At 37.5% G+C, this 24161-nt stretch overlaps 1 protein-coding gene across 14 annotated transcripts in view; it reads left to right on the top strand.

Moving 5' to 3' along the window:
• Cep152 (centrosomal protein 152) overlaps window positions 1–23814 on the top strand; it is a 96767-nt gene extending 72953 nt beyond the window's left edge. For 7 of the 14 annotated variants that reach the window (XM_074065902.1, XM_074065898.1, XM_074065896.1 and 4 more), the window contains 6 exons: window positions 449–616; window positions 3362–3458; window positions 4138–4241; window positions 6289–6445; window positions 6702–6805; window positions 9117–10465. In XM_074065902.1, coding sequence (XP_073922003.1) covers window positions 449–616; window positions 3362–3458; window positions 4138–4241; window positions 6289–6445; window positions 6702–6805; window positions 9117–10153 — 1667 coding nt within the window. In that variant the 3' untranslated portion in view covers window positions 10154–10465. Of the gene's footprint in view, window positions 1–448; window positions 617–3361; window positions 3459–4137; window positions 4242–6288; window positions 6446–6701; window positions 6806–9116; window positions 10466–23620 lie in introns of those variants that run through there. The other 7 variants (XM_074065905.1, XM_074065895.1, XM_074065906.1 and 4 more) reach the window with 5 other exon arrangements.
• The last annotated feature ends 347 nt before the right edge of the window (window positions 23815–24161 follow it).

Raw genomic sequence — 24161 nt, 5'->3', positions numbered from 1 at the left:
TCTAACCGGCTCCTGTGTCCTTGTAATGTGCCTGTATTTTTGAGTACTTTCTTCCTTGCTGGCATGTCAAGATATTTTGGCCTCATTTTGTGTATGCCTCTCCCAGTACCAAAGCCAGCCATTCCTTGAAAATTCCTCATTCCTTTTAAGTGCAGAATGATATTCAGCACCAAGATCTGAGTGTTACATTTCATAGCAGTTTTTTTAAGTAGATGGTATTATCCAATTTTACATACTAAAAAATTAAGTAATATGCTCTCAGTCACACGGCCAGTAAGTAGTGGAAAAGGAATTAAACCCAGGCCTCTCTCTCAAGCATCATGTTCTTTCAGTCATTCTGTAGCCATTGATCATGAATCATGTCATTTGGTTTCTTTGCTCCTTTCCTTTTTTTTTTTGGATAGTCTTTAAGCTGATATAAAAGTTTTCTGTCATTTAATTTTTACAGATAAGAAAAAGACCCTTGAAATTAAAGATATATGCTGTGGACACTGCTTCCAAGAACTTAAAAAGGAAAAGCAGGAATGCCAAGATCTGAAAAGAAAACTGGACAAATGCTGTAGGCATCTTCAGCATTTAGAAAGGAAGCACAAAGCAGTAGTGGAAAAAATTGGAGGTTAGCACCTAAAGCTATGACTAGTCCAAAGCTCCTTGAGTTTTGTTGAAATGTTCGAATGTGACATTGTTGTTCATGCATGATTCTCTTTTGGGAATGACAGAAGCTAATTTGGATCTTACTTTTACTAACCAAATTATTAGTAAAATCCAAAGAGGAAAATTTCAGCTCTGATTAAAAGCGTCTTGATGGAACAGCTATTGAGGGCCTAATATGTATCGTGCATTCTAGACACTGGAAGACTTAGCCTCAAAAGATGGAGGTGTTTGCCAAGGAGAGCAGCGTTCTGGGAGGCTCGGGAAAGGCATAAACAGGCACATGGGTCTGGCTTGGCCTCTACCAGTCCACTGAGCACAGTGTTGTCAGGCAGTGGGTCTGAAAGGGTTATCTTCCGTGTTTCCTGAAGCAGACATGTCTAAACAGCTGCTCCCTCTTAACCTTCACTACTCATCTACACACTGTGCTCTCTACTCTTTACGTTGGAGATGTTTCACATTTCTCAACAGCCTTGTTTTATCTTTCTGCTGGACCTTGCATGCAATGTCATCACTCTGGCTTGTGGACTTTCCCAATCACTTTTTGTCATTCATCTCAGAAGCTGTCTCATCTCCAACGCCCTCCTTGATTTTTCTATCTGGGTTATGTGGGCCACTCCTATGCAGCCCTGTAGCACTTGGCTCTTCCTCTAGTCCCCCTGTTAAAAAATCTGTATTTTATTTGTCCAGTGACCTGCCCAAACTGTTCCCTAAAGATAAGGAATATGTCTTAACTTGTTCATCCTTGTAGTCATGGTGCCCACCTACATATCAGATAATGTTTGAATGAATGAGAAACTGAATACCAGGGGCTCGCGTAATTGTGTCATCCAGAAAAGACCAGCAAATAGGTTCATTTATTTTCTGCATTCACCTGTCTCTTGCCTGGACAATGGAAGTCACCTTCTGTGTCTTTCTGCTTCCATTCTTGCCCCACCAATCCATTCTCCATAAGGCAACTAGAGCAACCTTTTAAAAAGTGAATTGGATCATGGCACTCTTGTGAAGAGTTCTTCAGTGACTTCCTGTGGCCTTTATATGAAAAACAGATAATACAACACTGTTTAAAAGCGTTCTGAATGATCTAGACGCTGCCAACGCCCCCAGCCTTGTCAACCAACCCCTCTTACTTTCTCAGTAGAGCTCAACGTGGATTTTATTGTCTCCCATCTTTGGGCCTTTTCTCCCTTAACCAAAACTTCCTGATCTCATTGCCTGACTACCTTCTTGTTCTCTTTCCCCTGACATATTACTTCCCCAGGGAAGAAGGACCTGGGCCTGGGTGAGTCTTCCTTTCATGCATCCCCCATAGCTCCTCTGTTATTTATAATATTCATCTTCTTTGTAATTATTGTCTGCACTCCTCTTTGAGGTGTAAACTTTATGGCAATGTTAATCAAGTCCTGCCCCAGAACTTAGTATAGTTTCCCTACCTCTAAGTCTGTTGGAGAGAGTTAACAAGTACTGTAAGGCCAAAAAGCATTTTAAGACTTTTGAGGTAAAAAAGTTTAACAACTGTACCTCTCTTTCTGATTACTTAGCTCCTTAATTGCAGCCAGTAGAGTAAATGAAATGTCTGTCTTAAGTATAGATGTAGTGCAGCTCTTGTAAAATTTGATGAAAACCAAGAATATATTTTTTACGTAGTAAAATAACAGCACGGGCATGGTTGTTACTTATGATCAGTAATATTTAGTACTGCACATTGTGATTAGATAGTCATTTTATATTAATGATTTTCAAGGTTGTTATCTTCTACAATTCATAGACTTAGAAATAATCCAAAAAGTTAATACTTCTTAAAAGGAGCTGCTGAAAAAGGGTCGGGACCAGAATTTAAGCCATTTAATAGTTCTATATGAATTTGTGACTTAATATAAATCTTTTAGGTGATAGTATCTTCGCAGTTATGACTTTCTCTTTTCCACATTTCATTTCCTTTGGAGAATAGTGGACTAAGAGTGTATGACTTAAAAATGCATGCTGTCCCAACCACTGGGAGGAATAGGATGGTTTTGTTCCTCAGCTTTGTTTTGGCAGGGGGCATAGTAGGAAATATGAGGTGCTTTATTCACATTTACTCAACATTGGTATTGCCAGGACTTATATAAGGTATTGTGTATTTGTTGTTTTATTATTATCCGTAAGGTATGTAACACTGTCCCCATTTTACACGTGAAAAAAGTCTCAGGTTTAGAAAGATTAAGTAATTTGTCTAGGCTCATCCAACTCGTAAGAAGCTGAACTTGTGCTTTCAACTTTTCAGTCTAAAATTCATATTTCTCCTTTCATATCACATGGACTCTCAGTCTCCTTTCAACATCTACACTGGTTCTGAAAATATCATCCACTTCAGATTAGTTTTCTTTTTATTTTACATTGAGATGCTTATTGACTGATTATTTATATGAACACAGAAGGTGTACTAAGATCTAAGAGAATATGAAATTTGAGAACCTAGTAGGCTTTTATAGTGCTTCAGTCTAGCTAGAAAGCAAAATCCATACATATGAGCTAATTAGACACCAATTCCAGGACAGTGTGAAGTACAGATGAAGTGCAAATTTTAAGTGGTAAGAAAACAGCACAAGGAAATGGCCAGACTAAGGATTATTGGGGAATGAAACACGAGAGCTTCTCTATAGACATTTCTGTTAGGACAGGAAGACTGGAAAAAATTAACTAATATACTATAAACTTTCTTTTATAGAAGACAATAGTAAAGTTGTTGAAGAATTGATAGAAGAAAACAATGCCATGAAGAATAAAGTGAAAGAACTGCAAACATTCTGTATAATTCCACCAAGGTAGACTTTTACTATTTTAAAGACTGATTTTTTAGTATCTGTAAAGTTTTAGAAATATCACCCTTTTTTGTTTTGTTATATAACAAAAAGTATAAAAAGGAAGAAAAAAGTCTTCCATACCTTATCTCCAGAAGACAATCCTTTTTTTTTTTTTACATCATTTAAGCCTTTTTTCTTTTTTCTTTTCTTTTTGAGACAAGGTCTCACTATGTAGCTGGCCTGGAACTCTGTGTGGCCCAGGTTGGCCTTGAATATGTGACTCTTCTGCCTCAGTCTCTTGAGTGTTGGGATTACAAACGTGTGCTACCATTTCTGGCTTCATTCAAGTCTTTTTATTCCACAGCCCTTGTGTACAGTGTGCTTAAATTATAATTATTGTAACCCTTTATTATTAGAAAGGGATTTCCCCATGTTATTAGATATTTTCTTGTAGTATGCTTTTTAGTTCGTTTCATTCATTTTCAAGTACATTTATCATTATGTAGTTAAGCAACCATAACATTTACAGCTGTTTCCTTTTTCCTCTTAATTTCAATTTCATATACAAATGGAGATCCTTGTATATGAAATCTTATATCATGTCATCTTATTTTATTAGAATGTATGAATACATGAATATTTTTCAAGTGAACTTTTTCATTTATAACCTTGGTTTAAGCCGTCTTTGGTTTATCTTTAGGTCACTGTCAGAAGGGGCCATTGAAAGTTCTTGCCCACCATGCAATGGGCAAGCCTTGGAAGAACTTCGTGGGCAGTACATTAAAGCTGTAAAAAAAATTAAACGTAAGTCCCTAAAGAGAGTCTCAAGATTTTAGGGTGAATTTGGTCTTTTTCATTGTTGTGAATGTAAGCTCAGAGTTTATCAGCATTAGTACTTTCAGGAATTTTCCACACTATCTTTTTCTTGAATCTCAGATGAGATCATGGTACCAATTCAAAATTATGTAGTAATGGATAATTTGCCCAAATAATATCTTTTAGAAGTGACTCACGCCTACTTGGGAGGCTGAGATTGGCAGGATCGTGGTTCGAGGCCAGCTGGGGCAAATAGTTTGTTTGCTAATCTCTATCTCCAAAATAACCAGAGCAAAATGGACCAGAGGTGTGGTTCAAGTGATGGAGAGCCTGCTTTACAAGCACGAAGCCCTAAGTTCAAACCCCAGTCGCACCCAAAAAAAAAAAAAGTGACATGAAAGTAATTTTTATATTGTTGATTATCCTGTTTTGTTTGGACATTAGTATTAAGCTAAAAAATGTAGTAGCCTTATAACATAAGTAACTTGTAGCAAAGAAGGTATTGCACAAGTTTTAAATGAGCAATTATTATTTCCTACTGTAAACGTTTATGACCTGTGAACATGATTGTAGTTAGCAGTTGTTCTGTGGTTCTCACCATTACTTCAGGTAGCTGTAAAGTTGTTTGTCAAGTCTCTGTTAGGACGAGGTGGCACTAGCTGCCCTGTCAAGCATTTCCAGGTGTGTATTTTAATAGTGTAGCATACCTCTTGCTTTATAATGACAAAATTTGTATAGAATGCATGTGTGCCCCAAGGCAGTAACCAGTGTTTATTTAGCAAAAGATGTATGTTTATCTTGCAAAATTGCATTTTTAAGACAAAAATAGTAGGAAAGGTCTCAAATTCTAAATGTAATTGGTAGATACCCAGTCATGTGTAGATGTTTTGAAAACTCACTCAGTTATCAACTAAGTTTGCATTCAGTTGTTGCTGGTGCTAACCACAGGCATATTACTACAAAGTGACTTTTTAAAATTAATAATTAGAGAATGAAATTTTAAGCATTTTTATCCTAATATAACTCATGTGTATTATATTTAGTTACATGTTAGTAAGATATTTGGAGGTTTTATATTGAAATGTACTGCATTTTAATTTTTTCCATTTCAAATAAGGAAAAATAGTATTTTTGCATAGAACTTCTGGTTTTCAGCTACTTACTGATTTTAAGCAGGCAATTTCTGTGTGAATGAGTAATCCTAATGCAATAAGGATGGTAGTAGTCTGCATGTAGGATGTCTTTTTGGGTTTAGTTTAAAAATGTTAGCCTTAACTAATAGTAGTCCCAATCAAAGCTATGTTAGTTAAAGATGAAAAATTTCAAAGGTGTGAATTAGGATTTTTGTGTAAATTTCAGAAGGTAGATGTATCTCATCATCCTTCTTGCCAGCAGCATTTTGTACATCTCCTTATAGATTGTAGTTTATTCAGTTAGATAATAAATGCTGCTGAGAATATTAAATAAATAATGGGACATGATTCACAGAGCACCAGGGAAGAATATGATTTTTCTAGCTTATTCTGTCTCTTTTTCTTCTTTTTTCAGTGTCTGCTTTTCTCTACTGCTTTTCTTTCTTTTTTTTTTTTTATTATTCATTTATTCACATGTGTGTACATTGTTTGGGTCATTTTTCCCCCCTGCCCCTGCACCCACCCTCTCCCCCTCTACTGGTTTTCTTCCCCTCTTTCTGTGTATTTTTTCTCTTCTCTTATGGACATAGTGTACAACTGAAATACGTGAGTTTCTGTCGTTTCCTTTCTTACCTAAGTGTTCTAGAACATGACAGTATGTGCCATGTTTACTTACCACGCGTAGCTGCCATCATTCCAGGGCTAATGGATTGTTTCTCCTTTGAGACCACCAAAATGGTGACCTGAAAACATTCCATTGTAATGACTAGGGAAAGTATGATGTTGAAACTATACTTCCAGTCGCCTAATTTCCCAGAAAATTGGCCTGAAGTCTGCCTCTCCCATTTCTGAAAAAGTGCTAATGAGCATGCGTTTTGTGGGGATCTCCTCACTGTCTGCAGGTGATATGCTTCATTATATTCAGGAGAGTAAGGAAAGAGCTGCAGAGATGGTGAAGGCAGAGGTGTTGCGAGAAAGGCAAGAAACTGCCCGAAAGATGCGCAAATATTATCTGATTTGCCTCCAGCAGATTTTACAGGATGATGGAAAAGAAGAACGGTAAGTTCAATCTAAACAATGTGACCTAAGTGTGCCAGGACAGCATGTTGTCATTTTCTGAGCATTTTCCTTAACCACAATATTAACTATTTTTATATGATCAGCTGCTGGGTATTAAGAAAGGCATATGGCTGTGCTACCCTAAATTTTGGCAGAGGTAATAGGAAAATAATCCTGGGGCTGAAGAAACTTGGGTTTTTTTTTTTTTTTTTTCCATTTAAACTGCTTTAGTTTTATATTCTGGAATTCCCCACAGGGCTGAGAAAAAAATTATGAATGCTGCTAGCAAACTTGCTACAATGGCAAAATTGCTAGAAACGCCTACTTCTAATAGATCCCAGAGCAAAACCACACAGTCAGGTATGTCCAAACATGTCACTTGAGTGGTTTCTCTCTCTTCTTTTCTGAATATTTAATATTTTCAGTATGAAAAAAGAGCAGAAGAGTAAGGAATGAGAGTTAATTTATAAAGTTGTGTGTTTGTTGGGGGGAGTAAGAAGGGTGTATAACTCAAGCTGGAAATTTATGAAAAAAAAAAAAGAGCATAGAATTTCCATTCCAGATAGATAGATGAGCATATCCACTGGCTGCCCATTGTTGCTTCCATCCCTAGGAATGATAGAAAAGATTTTAAACAAATAAAGAATGAGCAAAAGATGGAAATATAACTGGGTTTTAAAAGGTTGTAATGGATAGACCAGAAACTCTAAGAAATCCCTGAAAGATGGTGTATGATTAAAGATGGAAAAGTTTGACTGAAAACTGCTGGAAGATGACATCCACAGTAGGAACAATATCAAAACTGCCACACATGAAGTAGTAGGTTCTATAAGTAGTAGGAGGACATGGGGATGGATGCCTGTGGGATAATTAGTTGGTGTTCTAGAGCAGTGACCACCAGGTGGAGTCTCTCTTGTTTTATTTCTTCTTCTTCCTTCCCTTTCCCAGCCCCAGTATTAGGCTGGGCAACAGCAACAGGAACAATATATCTGGGAGGAGGGTAGTGCTTCAGGTGGGTAGATACCAAGGAGGACCTAAGAACTCCCATGGCCACAGTACCAGCTATTAGATTTTTCTTCAGCTTACCTCCCCTCCCCATACCAACTTCATTAAGAAGCACAAATAGATACAGTGTTCAGGACGTAAAAAAGATAAGCATTTAACCAAGAAAGCCATCACTATTGGGGGTGGAGGGGTGGAACCAAACACCAAATTGACACCAAAGAGAACTTATATCTAATGCTAATAGAACAAGGAATAGGACTTGAGAATGTTCAAAAGTATAGTATTCTTAGAAAGAATAAAGAGGATATAGTAAAGGAAACTAAAAATGTGTTGATTTTTACTATTTTCAAGAAGAGGATATAGATACTGATAACTCTAGCTGTTGCTAGAAAAATATAAGTTTAAATGTATTAAAATTTTAAGGGTAACCTGTAAGAAATATAAATAGAATATATAACTTTCAAACAAGTAAAGGAAAACTTTGGAAGAACAATTTCAGTCTAACAAAATCAAGAAAGAAGGAGAAAAAAAACCATATGGGTAAATAAAACATAAAAATTGAAATATCATCAATGACACTAAATATGAGAAGGTTTAAGTCAGTTATTAAAAGACCACAACTTTCAAATAGGGTCTAACAAAATATGAGCATTTGCTATTTTTATAAGAAGAGCATCTAAAATTCAAAATAAAGAGAAGGAGAGTGATTGACCAGAGTGTCAGTCTTATTCTGGTACTGGATGAATTACAAAGGTAAACACAGTTTTAGGTACATTAGAGTTTGCATTAAAAGGTACAAAGATGATAGTTCATAATAATAATTGAACAGTCTTCCCAAGAAACTTCCTGAGTATAACATAAAGCAAGCACTGATAGAAATATATGAAAAAAAAAAAAAAAGGTAAATTCCCAGTCACACTGGGAGATAATTAACCTATCTGTGGGAAAATGGAGATTTCAAAGTTTTGGCAAACTTGAATCAGAGATTGTTAGGGAATCCATGAAATAGCGCTCATATAGAAGCACAAAGATTACGCATGTAAATTTTGAAATGGTAATGTGAGCTTTTAGGTACAAAAGGGCAGTGGCATATCACAATGTAATTTTCTAGATCTGGGGTAACAATACAGGCAATGTCCTCAGTAGAACCAAACTCTTTTCATGGATTCTAGGCACCAAGACACTGTCCTAAAACATGAGTCTGAGTCTATGCTATGTGGCTGTTTAGCCTCTGATAAGATTTAGTACCCTAGTTAGTTAAATTAGAAACTCTATTTAGCTTTTACAGAGGTGTGTGTGTGGGGGGGGTGTAATTATAGTGGGTGGGGTCTTCTACCAGTTTTTCTTCATCAGAAATTCCACATGTGACCTGATATTCAGAGCAAGATTGAAAACATTTTGGTTGGCTCTTAAAATGCTATAACATCTATTGCAAAAGACAAGGAATCAGACAGATAGCAATAGTAATATCATACTTTAGTAACAAAATTACCAGACTTTATTTAGTGGATTTTGTAAAAGAATATTTTTACATGTTTACCATGTCTTTGAGAGTGATTAAAAATATATATTTTTGAGAATATATAAAACATATTTATTCTTCTCTCTAATGTTAATTTTTCTCCTAATTTTGTGTTCCCCTAATTTTGTGTTCCCTTGCACATAGTAGCACTGCCCCTGACTTCAGAGATGCTGATTGGTGTTGAAAAATCAAAAAGAAATGATGTGAATCAGAGTGTACCACGTTACATTGAAAGCAAATCCAACAGTCTAAACATCCTTCCCAGAAATATGTGTGAACAAGTTTCTAAGAGGAGGGTTGCTTGTAACTTACGAAGGCGATTAGAGGCTTCTGAGCATGGAGACACAAAACATGTGGATTCCAAAGGGTCCCCTGCTGACTTTCAGTTTGGGGATAGTAGTTGCAAGCACCTAGATATTTTGCCAAAGAGTGTTGCTCCTGAGTTTGTTGAAGGTGAAGGAGGCTTTGCTTTGCACAAGAAGAAAGACCTACTCAGTGACACTGGCTCTGAATCACTTTTGCATTCAGTCACATACCCCTTTCTGGGAGCCTTTGGAAATAAGCCCTCATCCAGAAATATCCCTAGCCTTTCTGAGTCAGGATCCACACAAACAACCTCTCAAGATCCTAATGAAAGACCTAGTTTAAAAGCATATACATGCTGTTCTCTAACAGAAAGTGAAAATGCCGCATCTGAGAAAAGCCAAGGTTTGGATGTTCAGGAAACTCCAGTAAAGGATAGAGGGGACCTTAGTGGCTCTTTAGGCTGGCTTTCCAACAGTGCTACTTTACTCTGTGACAGTCACGAAGTATCATTTTTACATGATAGGCCACAAGGAACTTTGGGTATACTAGATGAATCTATTAAGTTCAAACAATTTTCAGCAGCCACTTGTCTTTCAGATACAGAGAAAAATAATATGATTTGTCAACCAGTGAAATGTCAGAGTGACCACATTCCAGACCTGTCAGAAGAAGCCATGTATCCCCAGCAAGGGAAAAGCCCTGTGACTCTTGGACATCCATCTTATCCTAAAGCTGACATATTAAAGTCAGATTTCAAAAAACTAAGCAGAGCAGTACCCTCTTCAGTGTGTCAGCATCCTTCAAGAAAAGTAATTGCTCCCCTTTCTAACCAGCAAGACAGTGGCTTCGATAGCCCGTTTGTCAATCTAGACTGATTGTGTTGTGCTATTTTCAAGGAGAATCATTAATATATCAACAGGAAAACTGGGAGGGAAGGCTTTATGCTGAAAAAACTGTGGGCTCTGCCTCTCTTCAGATGTTTGAATAACGTCTATCATATGAGTAAAGTCTTCTCATAAAATGACTACAGATATTATGCTGCCTTAATCTTCCAAAGGCCTGATAATGATATGGTGTGATCTGCTTCTGTGTGGTGCTTATATTTGGTTGTTAAACTATTTTTATACTTATAAATTGGCTCACTCTGCACTATTAAATTATTTAAATAAAATTGCATATAATCTGTAGATTGTCATGACTTATTTTGTAGTTCTTTATATAGAAGTGTTATATTTTCACCCAGAAAAACATAATAAGCTTTGATTATTTGTATATATCACCACCTAAGTGTAATTTTTGAAATTAGCCATTGGTATCAGGCCATAGACTTAACCTAGATACACTTTTCCTGGAAATCTACTCAAAATTTTTGATCCTTTCAATTGGAGAAAAGAAGTTTTGCTGCAGAATACATAGCTTTTGTGTCCTGGTTTTATTATTTAAAATATCGATCTGAACTTTTTAGTTGATATTTGTGATATTTCACGTCGCCTGTGTGTGACATCCAGTGATGTCTTTTATAGTGTCACATTTTTTCTTTCATCTGAAATACTACATTTTAAGAACTGAAATGATTAGCTTTGTTGTATAACAAAACAATGTGAAACTGAGATTTTTACATTCATTAATATGGAATTAGCTAACTTATTCATACTGTGGGTTGAAGGTTATAATTCTGAACTGATGGACACATGCTGAAATGAATGTCTACCTAAATACTGTTATTTCTAGATAAATTATTTTACTGATCCCTAGAGAAGAATATGAATGTTTTAGTTATATGCATCTTTTTTTTTCTTTTATTTATATGTGCATACAATGTTTGGGTAATTTCTCCCCTCTCCCCCCCCCTTACACCGCCTACCCCTTCCCTCTCCCCCCTACCCCCTCGCTACCAGGCAGAGACTATTTTGCCCTTATCTCTAATTTTGTTGAAGAGAGAGTATAAGCAATAATAGGAAGGAACAAGGGTTTTTGCTGGTTGAGATAAGGATAGCTATAGAGGGAGGTGACTAGCATTGCTTTCCTGTGCATGTGTGTTACCTTCTAAATTAATCCTTCTTGATCTAACCTTTTCTCTAGTTCCTGGTTCCCTTCTTCTGTTGGCCTCAGTTGCTTTAAAGTATCTGCTTTAGTTTCTCTGCATTGAGGGCAACAAATGCTATCTAGTTTTAGGTGTCTTACCTATCCTCATACCTCCCTTGTGTGCTCTCGCTTTATCATGTGATCAAAGTCCAATTCCCTTGTTGTGTTTGCCCTTGATCTAAGGTCCGCATATGAGGGAGAACATACAATTTTTGGTCTTTTGGGCCAGGCTAACCTCACTCAGAATTATGTTCTTCGGTTCTATCCGTTTACCTGCGAATGATAACATTTCGTTGTTCTTCATGGCTGCATAAAATTCTATATGCATCTTGTTACTATAGCTTTCTCTAACACATCTTCCTCTGTCTATAATATGAGCTATATTTTGGGATTAATCCAGTTTCTTTTTCCACCCAGAACCAGGTTAACTGGGTGGTGGTGGGGTTTGATGGGAAGAATCTCTTCTTTCTGATAACTACCTCTGAAAGCAAAAACCTAGAAGTGAAATTTGAAAGTTTGGAAAGCTCAACAGTGTTTCAGACTGATGCAGGAATTAATCTGAAATCTATGTTAAGGTGATGGCCGAACACAAGGGAGCAGGAACTGCTTAGTGTGGTCATACAAATCTCACTTTGTCATGGCATTTATTGCTTTCTATATGTTGCTGGATTTCATTTGCTAATATTATGTCTAGGATTTCCATGTGTATTTCCCAGAGGGATATTGATTTCTTGTTTTCTTTCATGTTAAGTCTTGTTTTGGGGAGTGGGTTATGCTGGTCTTATAGCATCAGTTTGAAAAAGTATTCCTTTGCTTCTGTTTTCTGAAAGAATTGGTTAAAATTAGTATTATTTCTTTATATATTGGATAGAATTCACTAGATGATGGCCTTTACCCTGTGTGCGTGTGTGTGTGCGTGTGTGTGTGCATGTGTGTGTGTGTAAGGAGAGATTTTAAAGTTATAAGTTTTGCTAGTATTTTTTTTTTTAGGAATTTGGCTTTTTATCCACATTATCTAATGTGTTCACATAAAGTTGATTTTATAATTGTTTTAATTTCAGTAGAGTCAGTAGTGGTGCTCCTTTCAATACTGATTTTGGAATTCTGTGTTACATCTTTTATCAAGTTTGTTGAATTTTTTTTCCCAAGAGAACTGTGGTTTCTTTTATTTTGTCTTTGTTTTTGTTTGCTTTTTCATTAATTTCCCCCTATTATCTTTACTTCCTTCTGCTTCTTTTAGGTTTAATTTATGTTTCTTTATTCTTAAAATGGAAGTTTAGACTATTGATGTGAAACAGTTCCTTTCTAATGTAGATGCTTAAAGCTCCAATTTTCCCTCCAAGTTCTGTCTAAGCCTACCTCATTACTTTGGATATGTTGAATTTTTGTTTCCATTTACTTTAAAATTTTTTCTAATTTTGATTTTTTTTTTCCAAAAGTGATTTCTTTTTTCACTGCTGTATGAGTTTCCCTGGGAAACATAAAAGAAATGTCTATTTCTGAATTGGGCCTGCACTTAATAGTGTCAAGGATGACTCGAACAAGTCTAGCTCAACAAGTAAATGAGTTTATTAGGGTTCACTTATGGAGAGGTGGACCACTTATGGAGAGAGAGATGAGTGCATTTCCCAAGAAGTGACCGCAGGCTCAGATAACATAAGGCACAGATAAAAACAGATTGGGAAAGTTATATATGTATCTGCACTCTGTCCTTGCTCTTATTTGGGGATTGTGTTGGTCTCAGCAAACACTGCAGACCATGGGAAGGATGACTTTGTTTTGATGCAGTCTGGCACTGCAGACCATGGGAAGGATGACTTGGTTTTTATGCAGTCTGGCACTTCGAACAGCCACTGAGCTGTTGCATACTGTAAGATGGAGTCACCCTGGCTAGGATTCAGAGGGCTTCTCTTCCTACATTGACCTATTGGTTATTTAGAAATGTGTGACTTTATTTCTAACACTTGGGAAATTTTCAGATTTCTTCTGGTGATTATATTTCTTTGTTGTTAGAAAATATATTTCAATGATTCTAGTCCTTTTGCAGTTCCATGGCATAGTATATGATCCATTCTGGGGTATGTTTCACGTGCACCTCAAGAGTGCATATTCTGCTTTCTTTGGGTGAAGTGTTTGAAGATGTCCTTTGGGTATATTTGGTTGACAGTCTGTTCAGGTCAGCTTTAGCTGTACTGATTTTCTGCGTGTTTATCCTGACAATGAGTGTGAGACTTGGTGTGGTGACTCAAGTCTGTAATCCTATTTGGGAGGATCATGGTTCAAGGTCAGCCCAGACAAAATGTTAATGAGACCCCCATCTCAACCAGTGACTGGATACAATAACATGTGCTTGTTATTCCCAGCTATATTGGGAAGCACAAATAGGAGGATTGCAGTCCGGGCCAGAAAGTGAGACCCTACCTAAAAATAATCAACATAAAAATAACTGGCAGGGTTGCTCATGTGGTAGAACACCTGTCTAGCAAGGGTAAGACCCTGAGTTCAACCCCCTGTATTGCCAAAAAGGAACATTGTAATGTCTTATTATAATTGTTAAATTGCCTATTTTACCCTTCAATTCTGTCAGTTTTGCTTCATCTACTTTGGTGATCTGTTGTTAGGTGTATACACCTTTCCATTTGTTATAAAATACCCTGTTTCTAGTAATATTTCTTAAAGTCCATCTGGAATATTTCTGTTCTTTTCTTTTTATCCTATTTTTTTTTTTTTTTTTTTTTTTTTGCGATGGAGTCTTGCTATATAGCCCAGGCTGGCCTTGAACTCACAATGATTCTGCCTGTCACTCCCAAGTGCTGGAATTACAAGCATTCACCACCATGTGCAGCTTAAGCATTGCTGTTTTTTGTGGGGGTGGGGGTGGGTCTGGGGTTTGAACTCAGGGCTTCACACTTGCAAAGCAGGCACTCTACTGCTTGAGCCACACCTTCAGTCCATTTTGCTCTGATTATTTTGGAGATGGGGATCTCTAAACTATTTGTCCAGGCTGGCCTCAAACTTTGACCCTCCTAATCTCAGCCTCCCAAGTAGGATTACAAATGTGAGACACTGGTGCCCAGGTAAGCATTGCTTTTTTGAGTAGAGTTTTTAGTCCATTAATATTTAATGTAATTATGGTTGGATTTCCATCTGCCATTTTGCTATCTGCTTTCTGTACATCTTACATCTCTTTTGGCACTAGATTTCTCCTTTATTGCTTTTGTGTTAAATATTTGTGAGGATACCATTTTAATTACTCGAGTTTTAACTATTTTTGAGTTATTTTCTAAGCAGTGGCTGCAGGTGTTACAGTAGATAGGCATCTTCACTTTTTACTGTCTCCTTCAGCTTAGCATTGACTAACATCTGGTAAATTACAGCAGCTTTACATCAGTTTACTTCCTTTCCTTTCCTCTCCTTTGTACTGTTGTCATACATATGTAAAACATTCCAGTGTTGTAATAATTCTTTACAAAATCGTGTCTCCTAAAGAATTTAGGAGAAGAAAAAAAATACAAGTCTGTATGCTTTATGCCTGCCCACATCCTACCCATTTCTGCTGCTCTCCATTGTCCTCTGGATTTGTTACCGAGTCTCTCATCACTTCCTTTGTACATCCAGTAGTATTCCATGTAAAGCAAGAAGGCAAACAAATTCTTTCAATCTTTATTCATCTTGGACTACATTTAAAGTTCATTTTAAAGGACAGTGTTTGATGGGTTTAGAATTTTTGTTTGACATTTTTTTTCCTCTAGCGCTTGAATATGTCATTCCACTGCCCTGTAGCCTCAGATGCCTGTGACAGAAGGCCATGCTTCTGTCCTGCCTGTGATGGGTTTTACTCCTGCTGCTTTTATGACTTTTGTCTTTCAGCAGTTTGGCCAGGTGTGTCTAGTCTTCATTTATTTGTGTTTGTATAATTAGTGTTTGTTCAACTTCTGGGATTTGTAGGATTTTTTTTTTTTTTTGCCATTGCTTCTTCAATTATTTTGTGTTCTTTTCTCCTTTGGCTCTTCTGGGACTCTCCTGTATATCAGTCTTTGATGTTTTTTATTAATCAAGTTTCCTGATTCTTCTACCATCTCAATCATGCTTTTAACGTAGAATATTTCATTTCATCATTATACCTTTTGACTCCAGATTTTCATTTGACTCTTTTTTATAGTAATTATTTTAAGATATGGATGTTCTCTCACTGAGTCATTGTCATCGTGCTTTGCTTTAGTTCTTTAAACATTTTTCCCCTTTAATTTTTAAAACACATTTATAATAACTGCTTGGAGTTGTGTGTGTGTATGTTTTAAGAACACAAGAAGGTAAAATAAGCTCTTAAAATTCTAAGTATACGATACAGTTTTGTTAATTATGATAAGTTGTATAGATGTCTAGAATTTATTCATCTTGAATAACTAAACCTTTATACTTGACAGCTCTTTTTTCCTTGAATATGGGTCACACTTTCCTATTTTTTACATGCCTCATAAATTTGTTGAAAACTGAAGATTTTATATACATACTGTAGCAACTTTAGATTTGATTTTTTTTTCCTCAGAGTTATTTTTCTGCTTTGTTGTTTGGTTTAGCTTATAAGTGAGCTGGAAATTCATTTTAAAAGGGGCAGTCCTTTATTTTTTCCTCTCTTTCACTTCTTCCCCATGCTCCCAGGAAAGAAAATGAATCCAGCAGACTTCTCCACATGTGAGATCAGTTTAACTTGCTTTCTATCTGATAGGATATTTTTTAAAAAACCATAGATTTTGTTTTTTTTTCTTTTCTGCAGTGCTGGTGATTGAACTTAGGGACTTGTGTGAGGTAGGCAAGTACTCCACTACTGAGCTACATACCCTAGACCTTACTCTTTATTAGTGATTTCTGGAATAGAATCTTATATGTAAGTTATGTTGTTACTAGAAATTTACCAGGACAACTGGAAAGCATATAGTACAATAGAGCCATCTTTGGTAATTTTAAAATTCACCTAGCAATGGTTCATTGTAAAAATTAAAAGACATTTAGCTATTTCCTAATAATAAATAATGCAATTTTAAAAATCTCAATATAATTATAACAATTTTTTTGCCATAAGGACAGAACAGAGAAATTAATTAAAAACCAAAGTGGTAAAAATGTCATTAGCTAGAAACTTTTTTATTTTCAAAAGTAGTAAAATGGAGTGGCTTCTTCCATACAGGCTGACAATAGTATGGAAACTTTGAGAACTAATTAAATTTTGTGCTCTTAAAATGTTGTTTGGTAAGTAAATTGAATAGAACCAACCACAAAACAAAACTTTTATTGTTTAGTTTTGGTTTTGGTTCGAGTTCAGTCCTTGTCTGGTTTTGTTTCCTCATGACAAATTTGATTTTGTAATTTATTAGTCATGTTGTGTACAAAATGTACTGGATAAAATTCTGCTTCCTGTATTTCCCCAAGCTTACGAGCCTTAGAAATGCAGCTCGGCTACGTAAGAACAAGGGAGAACCCAGCTCATGTGTTATCATAGTGATCCTATAGATGTTAGAGATGTCATTGGCTGCCAGTGAGTTTTCCTAGAGAACTTTTTAAAAATGTGGTCCAGTGTTAATTTATTCTACAAAGTACCAGGTTTATTCATGAAAGAATTTCTTTGACCCTCACACATGCAAATATTCAGATATTAGTAGTTTGATATCTTTTTATGATCTCAAATTTCATTTTTTAAAAAAATTTTTGGTGGTACTGGAGTTCAAAATTCAGGACCTTGCATTTACTGGGCAAGTGTGCTATCACTTGAGCCACACCCCAGTCCTTTTTGTTTTGGTTATTTTTTGGATAGGGTCTTGAGTTTTTGCTTGGGGCTGGCCTTAGACCCTGATCCTCCTACTTTAGCATGGATTATGTTGTACATTATCACACCCAACTTATTGGTTGAGATGGGGTCTCATGAACTTTTCTGCATGGGGTCAGCCTTGGACCACAATCTACCTATTTACATCTCCCAGTAGCTGGGGTTACAGGTGTGAACTACCATGCCTGGCTTTTTTTTTCCCTCCAGACCACACACTTGCTATGTAGCCCAGGCTGGCCTGGGACCCAGAGTGCTGGGATTGTTGGCATGTTCCACAACATCTGCCTCTGTGAACTCATATTTCTGTTTTAATTGGTTATAAGAATGCTTGCTGGTAGGTTTCTTAAGGTATTCAAAAAAAAAAAGCATCTGCTTTTTTGAATACCTACAGTGGCTTGGTTACCATGTTAACCTCTGTATACTTTTGTCCTAATCCTTCCAACAGCCTTTCAAAGGTCTTATATCCTCCTTTTACAAAAGAGATAATGGAGGTGGAAGAAGGTGAGGGGCTTAAGCGAGGCTCTCCTTATGTCCTGAGTAGGTATGGAAAGAGGCCATGGAATTACTGTAGGAGGGTTGTGAATTCATACTGACTGAGCCTTGTCTATAAAGCAAGACAGCGTTGACACAGCATTCTTTCCAACACATGTAGATGCTATTTGACCATTAATAAGAAGCCTTTATGCTCATAACATTTAGGAGTTGCTGCTATCTTCTTAAAAATCCAATTCAATCTGGGCTGAGTACCAATGCAGTGAGTACAGTCTAGATTTGCCAGGTTAGAAGCCTGAGACTGACTGGGATCAGACTTGGAATTAAATATATTTCAATCTTCATTCCGTTCCTTATCAGTGAGCTTAGATTCCACATCTGTAAAATGAGAATATGTATATGGCTGCCCACCGAATATTATTATCTACTACTTGTCAGCAGAGTAAGGAGCAGTGTATCTGTCTGTTTCTACTGTGACTCAGTCCCAACTCTATGGATGACTCCCATTTGGCCTGAGCTAAACACACTGGCCTCGATTCCTAATCCTCATTGGTTCAGGGATGGGTGTAAGTGAACAATGTGACTGGAGAGCTTCTAGAAAATGTTCCTTCCTAAAAAGCATTTCCTTCAACACTGGAAAGGATAATCGACCTACAATGGCAAATGTGCAGCTTACAGATCAGTGGCTACAGCCATGGTATAGATATTGCTGCTGTGTCTGAACTCTGACGCCTGGATTTGCTGCACCCACCTTGCTTCCATCCTGACGCTGAAATCACCTCACTGAGGAGGGGGATTAGAGCCCTGTTGTACTGTCCCAAAGCCAACCAGCTTCTGCTTCCTTAATGAAGTAAACAGATGTCCTTATTACTTGGGAAATGTCTTCCTGTTACTTGCAGCTGAAAACATCTTAACATAAAAATCTGTTTCATGGGAATTGTTGGAAAGTTCAAATAAGAAATTTTGCAAAATATTTATACTTGCACGTAGTAAAGATTCATAAATGTTGGCGCTGAGTGACAATAACAAGGTGTTGCTATACTTTTTTCAAGAGTCTAAAGCTCTCCCTCTGAACACTGTCATTTGTTCTGTGTCTACACTCCATAAAAGTTACTACAGATATATCAGTTCTAGATCAAACAAACTTGTGACACAGACTTGTGTTCCTGGAATGCTGGGAGGTTAGCAAGCACCTGAAACTAAGTTTTAAGAAAGAAGTACTCTTCTCTTCAGATCATAATATATTAGTACCATTCCCCTTCTCCCCCCTCCCCAAAGCAATCAGTATTCCCATTTGGAAATGATTTAGGAGGTGACCTGTTAAATAAATATAGCGAGAAACTTGTTTTCAAAAGTCTTTCTTGCTGGGTGCTGGTGGCTCATACCTATAGTCCTAGCTACTCAGGAGGCAGAGATCAGGAGGATTGTGGTTCGAAGCCAGCCCGGGTGAGTAGTTTGCAATACCCTATCTCAAAAAATTCCATCACAAAAAAAGGGTGGCTCAAGGTGTAGGCCCTGAGTTCAAACTCCAGTACCACAAAAAAAGAAAAAAAAAAAAAAGAAGTCTTTTTCTCTGGAGCAAATCAAATTATTTACATGTATTTACCTGCTCTGAAGCAAAAACACTTAAACACTAGAAGAAAGAAGATCTGTTTGGAATCCTCTTAGCTTCCTGTGTCTGCCTTAGATTAATGTCAAATATCTGCTCTCTTCCTATCTCCTGTTTGGAAGAGCAGGTGTCTTAAAGAGAGGGTATAAAGGTACCTGGGAGAGGGGCCAGTACTCCATGTCAGATTAATTTCAAAAAGTGCCTTCTAATGGCTGCTCACCTCAGAATAACCCACTGACCAGAAAAAAGCTTTTTAAAGCAACAGAGCAACTTGCCATTCTTCAGTACTCGCTTTTCCAGCAAGGATGAATATTTGATTATATAATAAAGAAGTTATGTCTCCTGGCACCCAAAGAACTGACCTATAATGACAAATGTGCAACTTATTAAGCAAATTCCACTGAGCCTGCAACACATACTAGCTGTTTTCTCAAGACATGGAGTTGCTTTACCACCGAGAGCCCTTTCCTCATGGTTCCAGCTGGCAAAACCCACGCTCATTTGGATCCTTTGCTTTGTAATCACACAAAGCTTCTCTGTGGCCTTTTCTTAAACTACAAAATAAGTTGATCTGCTCTCATTCTCCCTTTGCTGTACGATTCTTGAGACTATAGATAATTGTTTAAGCTCCAACCCATAAAGCGAATTTCTTTTGGAGAAAATCCAGAGAAAACCCTTCCCATGCATGATATGTCTTTACTGCCTCCTCTGGGCAGGCACAACTTTGTTTTCTTAATCAAAATGCACCCCCTGAGCAGTGATGTCTGGCTTCCACTTAAAATGGGTACACAATGTGTTCGTTCCCTTTGTCCTGGACCTCTCCAGAAACTGGCTCTATGTGTTATGGGGGTTTCTACTTTTCCCACAAAACACATGGGGCGAGTGGCTGTGCCAGTGGGGAGCAGCCCACTAAGTTAGTTGGCACAAGTCATTTGTCTGCTGAGGAGGACTAGGACCATCGGGGAGTGCCACATCACTGTCCCCCCCAGATTAAGCTCTAAAGAGGCTTTTAGGGAAAAGACAAGGATAGCAGTAGCTGCCTGCTCTATGCGTCTTACACACACAGCCCTGCTACAGGCACAGCAGGTAGATTGATCAATACATACGGTGAGAATTTTTCATAAGCAAGTCCATAAAGAAGCATACGAATAACAACTTATACTTTTTTTAGTGCCAAAAGTGGTAACCTGGAAATAGTGAAAAGCATTTAAAAAGACCAGCCACTTACATGTTTGGGATGGTCCTCCACAGATAATTTATAACCAAATTGCGGGGTAACTTAGTAGGACAGCCTTCCTAACCCCAAGAAAAGTATCATGGCAAAGGACAACAGAGATGAACAGGTGGACCCTTCTAGTCTACCTCTTCTCCCTGACTCATCTGTGTCCCTCCAGATCATCCTTCCGTGATTTTTCCCATACCACACATTCTGCTTCCCCACACCTCTAGCACCTCTTCCTCTGCAATCATTTCTTTGCTCCCACCCTTTCTACCTTCATCCCTTCCACCAGGCTATTCTCTGGGTTCCCTGACTTCTGCCCTTCCTTGCCTTTGAAGTCTTCCTTCTTTAGTGGAAGTGAGGAGCTGCATATGGCATTGGTGGAGGTTGGGGGAGTCATACAAAAGATAGCAAGGATTATAGAAAACTGAGTCTAGAAGGGATGACACAGAACTATTTGGGGTTTGTAGAGAGAGGCCCAAGGGCTGGAATCAGGACTGAATTACACTGCTGGCCTTCCTGCTTAGGTGTAAGTAGTAGTATACTTTGTTGGCATTTAGCCAGAAAGACAGAACCAGTAAGAGATATGGAGAATAGATGAGTAGACAGACAGGTGGATAGATACTGACTTTGCTGATGCAGTTGTGGGGGCTGGATAAGCAAGTCCAAAGTCTTGGACTTAAGGTAGCAAAGACAAAGCAAGTTGGAACCCATGTGCCCAGGTCAAAGCCACTATCCACAGGCAGAGTCTCTACTTCTTATAAGGCTTTCCAACAATGAAGTCAGACCCATATAAGATAACCTCCCAAATTTAAAGTCATTTGATGAGGGACTTTATAAATACCTGCAAAATCCCTTGCCAGCAGCACTTAGTATTTAAGTAACAGGAAGAAGCCTATGAATGCAACAAAATGGTCACCATTTCTCTTCTGCCTTCCAGCTATTACAAGAGAATATCTCTAATAGCCCACCTTACTGAGAAACATACTAGAAAGGGAATTATAGGGACCACAGCTTACCCCCCCAAAATTCAGACCCTACACAGGCATTACAAATTATGAACCTGATGGGCAGCTGCTAGGTTAGTGTCACGGTCTTTGCCAGTCTGGGTTCAGCCTACAGAAACTTGCTGCTCTTTACTGTAGAAGCAGTGATTCATTCTTAGTTCTTAAGGAACAACATGAACAGAAGTAAAACATTCTAGTATGTCCTCTATTAATCCTCACAGAGCAACTCAGCCCTTCCATGTAGTACTTCTAGGAGCATTGACCAAAGGGAAAGCTATTTCTGCTTAAAAATACACATGCGTTTCCTCCCATGTCAGAGTCAGAATGTTAGTCAAAGCGGAGACGTTACAGGGATACATACATGTGTTGGACGTGAACACTTTGCTCCTCTACACCCTCCCTTTGTCCTTCTCCACCCTGCACTGTTAGTACTAAATCACTTGTGGTACAGGTCAAGCATCCCTAACTTGAAAATCCAATATTCCAAACATACTTTTCGCCCCAAGCCATTCAGATAAGGGATACTGAAACTGCATCTGTCAAAAATGACCCAGACACATTGACAGCTATTGCTGCTAATATTTTTTATTAATTCAACTTTTCATTCAATATTTAGCTTATATAGCTCATTAAAGTTTTGGTTGTTTTCTTACCATATGCAGCTGTCATTGAGTTATTTAGATCATAGTCTCTGGAAATCTAAGGCCATACATTGAATCTAGAGGATTTGAGAATAAGATATCATGGTTTGAATCTGATCTGACCCAGATAGGGATGCCACTACCAAAGAAGGGCAATTACAGTCTTTATGATTTTATATTTAGTTGTTGAAAGAGGCTCTCTTTCTGGAATGGCAGTTTTGAGATCATCCATTAGACAATACAGGAAGCCATATGCTATTAAAATGAGATACAGAAACTCTACAATCAAAAGATGGAGGGGAGAGGAGGAAGGAGAGAAGAGAGAGACAGATCTGATGACATTTATGCTTAACCTAACTTGAGTTGTGTTTTTATCCCTGTAACCAGACTGCTGTTTCACATATTGTGATTCAGGAAAGGTTGCATAAATAACTTCAGATTATATCATCATTAATCAACTACTTGATCAAATTCTTGTCCAACTGACTCCAAAGTCAGTGGTCTCTCTACCTTATCATCCTTGCAACTTCCAGGAAACTCCAGAAATAGAGACCAAAGAATAGAGGTGTGTTCCTAGATTTTCCTAATACCTGAATCTCTGAGATGATTCTTCAGTGGTGCCCTAATAAAGCACCCCTTTCCTTCTACATTTCCCTCATACACATATCCTTTCCCTGAAATTGGGTCCTTGAGAACATAAGCAAGGGTCTAGATCATCTTTTAAATTTTTATTCTGAAGAAGGATTATGTTAAATTATATTTCTTCAAAGTAAACATATTCAAGGGGCCAAGGGTATCTAATCTTGATGTGAGGGAATCTTGTCTTCAGCCTTTGGAGGTAGGGAACTTGGAGCCCAGACAAGGTTCTGAGATCTCTCTAAATATTCAATGCTTGGGAACACTGCAGTTGCTCTGGCCTTTCAATAAGAATTTGTTTTCAGGATAAAGCTTCACTTCTGAATAAAGTTTTAGGGAATCTTTTTTTGTTACCATAACTTAGTGGCAAACAGAAACAAAATGAAATGGAACTGCTTTTGCTCTATTAGTGAGTGCCCTGTAAGGATACAAAGACTCCCTAGCCCCAGGCTTGGGACTGTTTTCCTCAGATCAGAGGATTTCCACATGCAAATGTCAGTTCTTTCACATCTTTGTGTTTTAAAACAAGTAGAGGTAAGTGGGATTGATTGGAGACATTAGACATTAGGCAACAGTTGCAAATGTAATTTATACAGGATACCCAAGTTGAGTGGTATTATGTTCTCATTTAATGTTTTACTCCCCTCTAGTGGATTCTTATATAGCACATGATACCCAGAGTATGGTATAGGATGGCAGATTTTAGAGGAAAAGTTAATTTTAAAATGTGTTTAAATCATGCTCATGTTTTATAGAATTTTTGTACAAGTCCATAAAATTTCAGGATAAAAAGTTAAAGATCTGTTAGTTCACTTTCCTCATTTTTCAGGTGAATAAGCTAAGACCCAGAGGAGGAAATCACTCACCCAAGCTGAGACTATTTACAATAGCTTTTCTCACTGCTGATGGCAATATTGAATATAGAAACCTGTGTTTCTCATGGAAATAGAAAACCTATGTTTACCCAGCAGATGCTCATCAATTAAAGAAGCCTTGGAGGAGTTGGAAATCAAATTTAGTAAGTATGTTAGGGGCTGTTGGTGCTCTGGGAAGTGAGGGGAATGCACCAGGAAGGGAAGGGTAAGTATTAACAAGGACACATTGGGATGAAAATATTGACTAGGTAAGCTCTGGTTTGTCTTCCTCCCTGCTCCTGCCTATTGGTATAGTACCTGTTCAGAGGTGCCCTTTGGCTTAGAAACTTCCCTGTTCTATAGTGTAAATTCTTGCTGTGTAATTTTCAGCTCTGCTTTATTCTTTAAGCTTTTTGATATCATTCTCTAAGAATTTCTACTTCACTCTCCTATATCAATATGTTTTATTTTTTTGAATAGAACGTTTTCATTTGTATTACAATACAATTAATAAAA

This window comes from Castor canadensis, chromosome 2, assembly GCF_047511655.1.
Source record: "Castor canadensis chromosome 2, mCasCan1.hap1v2, whole genome shotgun sequence".
NCBI lineage: Eukaryota > Metazoa > Chordata > Mammalia > Rodentia > Castoridae > Castor > Castor canadensis.
Note: the sequence above shows the minus strand (reverse complement) of the source record. Positions and strands in the feature narration are given on the sequence as shown.